The sequence below is a fragment of the Gekko japonicus genome, unplaced genomic scaffold (assembly GCF_001447785.1).
Source record: "Gekko japonicus isolate JY-2015 unplaced genomic scaffold, Gekko_japonicus_V1.1 scaffold1248, whole genome shotgun sequence".
NCBI lineage: Eukaryota > Metazoa > Chordata > Lepidosauria > Squamata > Gekkonidae > Gekko > Gekko japonicus.
In genome coordinates, this window is record NW_015171541.1 from 118,515 (window position 1) to 122,460 (window position 3,946).

A 3,946-nucleotide genomic window follows, 5' to 3' on the forward strand; every position below is an offset into this window, starting at 1 on the left:
AAGGCTTTGTGCTGCGAGTAATGAGGAAATGCCTTTAAGGCGGAGGTGTGGATAAGGGATCCGGCTACAAGAACGACAGCGTTTATTTCAAAGTCAAAAGACATAAAAAGAGAAAAAATTGTTCTAAGAGCTTGGGACTTTATCGGAAAGGCATGTTCAGAAGCGGCAGTTGCAGGCTGTGAGCGGCAAGCGAAGACCCGGAAGAGAAGCTAAAAAGCTGGAGAAGAGAAGGAGGAGGAGGACCATTCCTGTTTTATTCGGAGGAAAAACCATCCCAAAGACAGAAGAATCAGCCCGCTAGGCGTTTGAAAAGTTTTTACTAACAGCAAAAAAGTGGGACACTACTAATTCTTTTTTTTTAACAATTGTTTATAACTGAGAAGATGAAAGACGATTGACAACACAATGAAGCCAAAGAAGAATTTTTTTTGTATTACTAACAGTCTAACATACTAATGAAAACATCACTCGACCTTTTCTTTACCCCTCTATATACCCTCCCCCCTTTCTAATATGAAAAGCAATAAAATTCTCTCCTTTTTAGGAGAGTTTATATACAAAAAAAAAAGAGAGGAGATTTGAGCAGAGCCCCTCTGTTTTGTTATGTACCTCTGCCTTAGAGTATTTGGGGTGTATTAAAAGGCAAAGCTCTGCTGGAACCCATCATTTGTTGCATAAAAGAGTGTTTTTGCTTGGGTGACAAAAACTAGTTGAAGTACTATAAAACCAGCAAGGATGGGGTTGGGGGGAATGCAATGGGGACTAGGCTGGGGAACCTCTGGGGCTGGTTTGAACCCCCTGAGCTGCTAGTTGACCATATACAGTACAGTAAAAACTAAGAATGTAATGGGTATGGGAAGGATGCTTACTGCTTTGGAATGATTAAGTATTCTATTATTCTTTCTTCTGCTTCTGCATTTATTTTTATTCTTTGCATTAATCTTACTGGCTACTGTAGTGTTGATGGTGACGGTATGTTTTCTTTCAGTCCATCTGGTCCAGTTCCATGATGCATCCTGGACCTTCGGCCCTGGAGCAGCTGCTGATGCAGCAGAAGCAAAAGCAGCAACGCGGGCAAGGTGCCATGAACCCGCCACACTGAGAACAAAGGGAGACGGCAACCTTTGCAACCGAAGGCCTCCATAACTCATGGCATGTTGGGTTTGCAGGACTGGCCCACACAGTCCTGTGCGCGTGGCAGCCCTCTCTTCTGTTCTTTGCCGTCAGGAGGGCGTAAGTGCTCCACCAACCCACCGAGTGTGCACGGGAAATGTCTGCAGTGCAACGGAAAAGCCAACATCAGGAACTCTCCCGTACCCCCCCAGGCCCTCTGGAGGGAGAGAGGGACTGCTGTTTGTCTCACGGTAACCCGATATCACCGCCTCTCACCTTCTCCATCGTGCATGCCCCCCCTCGACCACGTGGGAAACCTTAAAAAAAAAGCTGAGAATGAAGAACAGATGGGAGAAGCCACTGAGAACTTCTCGATCCTTCTCCTCAATGTTTTTTTTTGGGGGGGACCCAATAGGAATCTATTACCGATAGCTTTGCTGACTGAGAATGTAGTTGAAATTTACTCCTCGACATCTAAATTTCTGATTATGACTCTCTCAGTAGTGAGGTCACACTGAATTCTTCCATACACAGATGTGCTTTGTAGTCGGTGTGTAGCAATCCCCTCCAGTCACTGGTCCAACCAGAGGTGGGTGGTGGTAAATTCAGCCGTGTCTGGGGAGGGGGGAGGTGTGTGCCAGCCTCCTGGGTTTAGAGAAGGAGTTTTGTGAAGGAGAACCTGGCCTGACCCCCCCTCCAGTACCACTTCCACTTTTTCCTCAATGGCTGCCTGTGGATGACCCTGCATGGGTAGAAATTCCAATACTGAAGCGCAGTGGCCGCTGCAGGGCCCCCCCTCTCAGGGCGAGCAAGTCACTGCTATGAGGTTTTAAGTTAAATGGCTCAGACTTCTGTACATTTTATGATAGCCTAGCGACCAGTCTCACAAAACAAAATGGCAAGCTGGTCTGTGCATTCACAGCCTGGACTTCTTTACGTAGGTAGGTAGAAGCTTTCTGTGTCTTTCCCCCCACCTTCTCTCCACCCCTCCCGGTTGCCCCCTTTCTCCCCTCCCTTCTTGCTGGTTGCTCATAGTTCTATTCTTCATAAGCGGCATCCCACAGAGTCCTTGCAGAAGTAACTGGGAAAGCCAGAGGAGTTCGTCCGGACAGGATGACGTGTCACGGTCCCTCTGCCCCGTAGGTGTATGGCCGCTCTGCGGGCTGCCACACGCCCCCTGCAGCCACAAGGTTCCCGTTCTGGAATGGAAGTTCGAGGCAACCAATGACACAGACGCAGAGCCCTTGCACAGAAGCCGGTAGTCCCCCTCATTCCTGCAACGGGTGTGGAATGGGGTACAGGGGTCCTACTCGGTATTTATTGAGCAGAAAAGAAGACGGCAGTTCTTCTTCTCGTGTCGGGTAAAAGGACAGCAGTTCTTTTTCTTTTTTTTCCCGTTCTGTTTTCCGAGGTAGTTACGGAAACAATCTAAACGTCTCAAAGCTGCTGCCGTTTGCAGGAGCGTACGTAAACCAGTTCTGAATCTGCGAGCCAGGAAACGGCTGCAGAGCAAAGCACATCCAGGGTCCGTGGGGGTGACACTGGAGTCGGGAAACAGTCCCAAACAGACTTTACGTAAAGGGAAGCTGTACATGTAGTACTCTTTCTAGGATAGGACGTGGACTCTCTCTGCCTCCCCTTGCTAGCAGTGTTGCTGCTCTGCATTGCATTTTTGAAACTTGTTCCTCCCCTTCCCCCCCAAACCTGCCCCCCCCCCCCAAGGATGAAGCTCCTGCCCTGGTTGTAATCTTGAGCTGAGATTCTCTGTGCTTCTTTGACTCCTTTCCTTCCATCCCGCCTCCCCCTCTCCCCCCCCCCAGTTTGTGTATTTGAGCTGTGCGCTCAGGCAGCTGCGACATTCCAATGTTTTGAACCGCCACTGATTCTTGCACCCGAGACAACACCTAACCAGGTTCCCATCTCACTCTTCCAGCGGTGCCAGGGTCCCAGCCCGGAGGCTCCCATTCTGCATGAGAAATCTGGTGTTTGGAATGTTTTTTTCTCAACCTTTAGGGCCGGGCTCCCCGTTCTCTCCCTCTCTCCCCCCCAACCCCATGCACACACGCACATAATGCCCTTCCGTACTGGGAGCCGCAAGGGACAGGGGGGACCCCCCCCAGCAGAGAAAACTGGTTTGTGTCGTAAGCTTCTTTTGTGTTTTTTGTCTGTCTGTGCAAGACCTGCAGCTGCTGAACTCAGCTTTGCCTTTAATTAAACCATGTTCTCTACAGCCAGCCTGGTGTAGTCACATCATCTTCTTTCAGTAGTCCTTAAGCTTCAATTAATGCAGCCACGCGGGTGCTGTTTCGCTTTCCAGATCAAAGCAACGGGAGGTGGAACTGCTCAGCGGAGAAACGGGGGTCCTGAGGGTCATACTAACCCTGGCGCCAGTTCAGCAGTCTAGGTGGGGCGATGACCCAAGTACAGCTAGCGCCGCTGGGCTACAGTTGCTCTGCTAAGCCATAAGTTACCAGTGGGGATTGGCCACGCGCTTCACATTATGCTAAAGAGGGGTCTACGCACCCATTCGGTAACTTTTCAGAATTAGAGACTGTAAATCGCTGGGCACTGGCAAAGTGAGCCCTTCAGCATTGCTGTGGAGTAGCCTGTGAGCTGCTTGGTGGTCTGTGTGAGTCTGGGGAGGCGGGAGCAGTTCTGAAGAACCAGGGGCATTCATGGGGTTCAGAAGCCCAGCCTGTGAAACTGCAAAAATCCCAAACACAATTGGATTCCGTGGCTTCTCAAAGGCTTTATTGGCATTTCGGTTGGTACCTTTAGGGCTGGTGGAACACTGCAAAGCAAATGCACTGGCTGGCTGATGATTAACAGCCCA

The 3,946-nt window shown here is 49.8% G+C and overlaps 1 protein-coding gene across 1 annotated transcript in view; it reads left to right on the top strand.

The window, feature by feature from the left end:
- The window catches only part of SMG7 (SMG7 nonsense mediated mRNA decay factor), an 81,536-nt gene extending 77,946 nt beyond the window's left edge, over positions 1–3,590 (top strand). Inside the window, exon 23 of the mRNA XM_015419652.1 lies at positions 989–3,590. Coding sequence (XP_015275138.1) covers positions 989–1,102 — 114 coding nt within the window. The 3' untranslated portion in view covers positions 1,103–3,590. The remainder of the gene's footprint in view (positions 1–988) is intronic.
- The last annotated feature ends 356 nt before the right edge of the window (positions 3,591–3,946 follow it).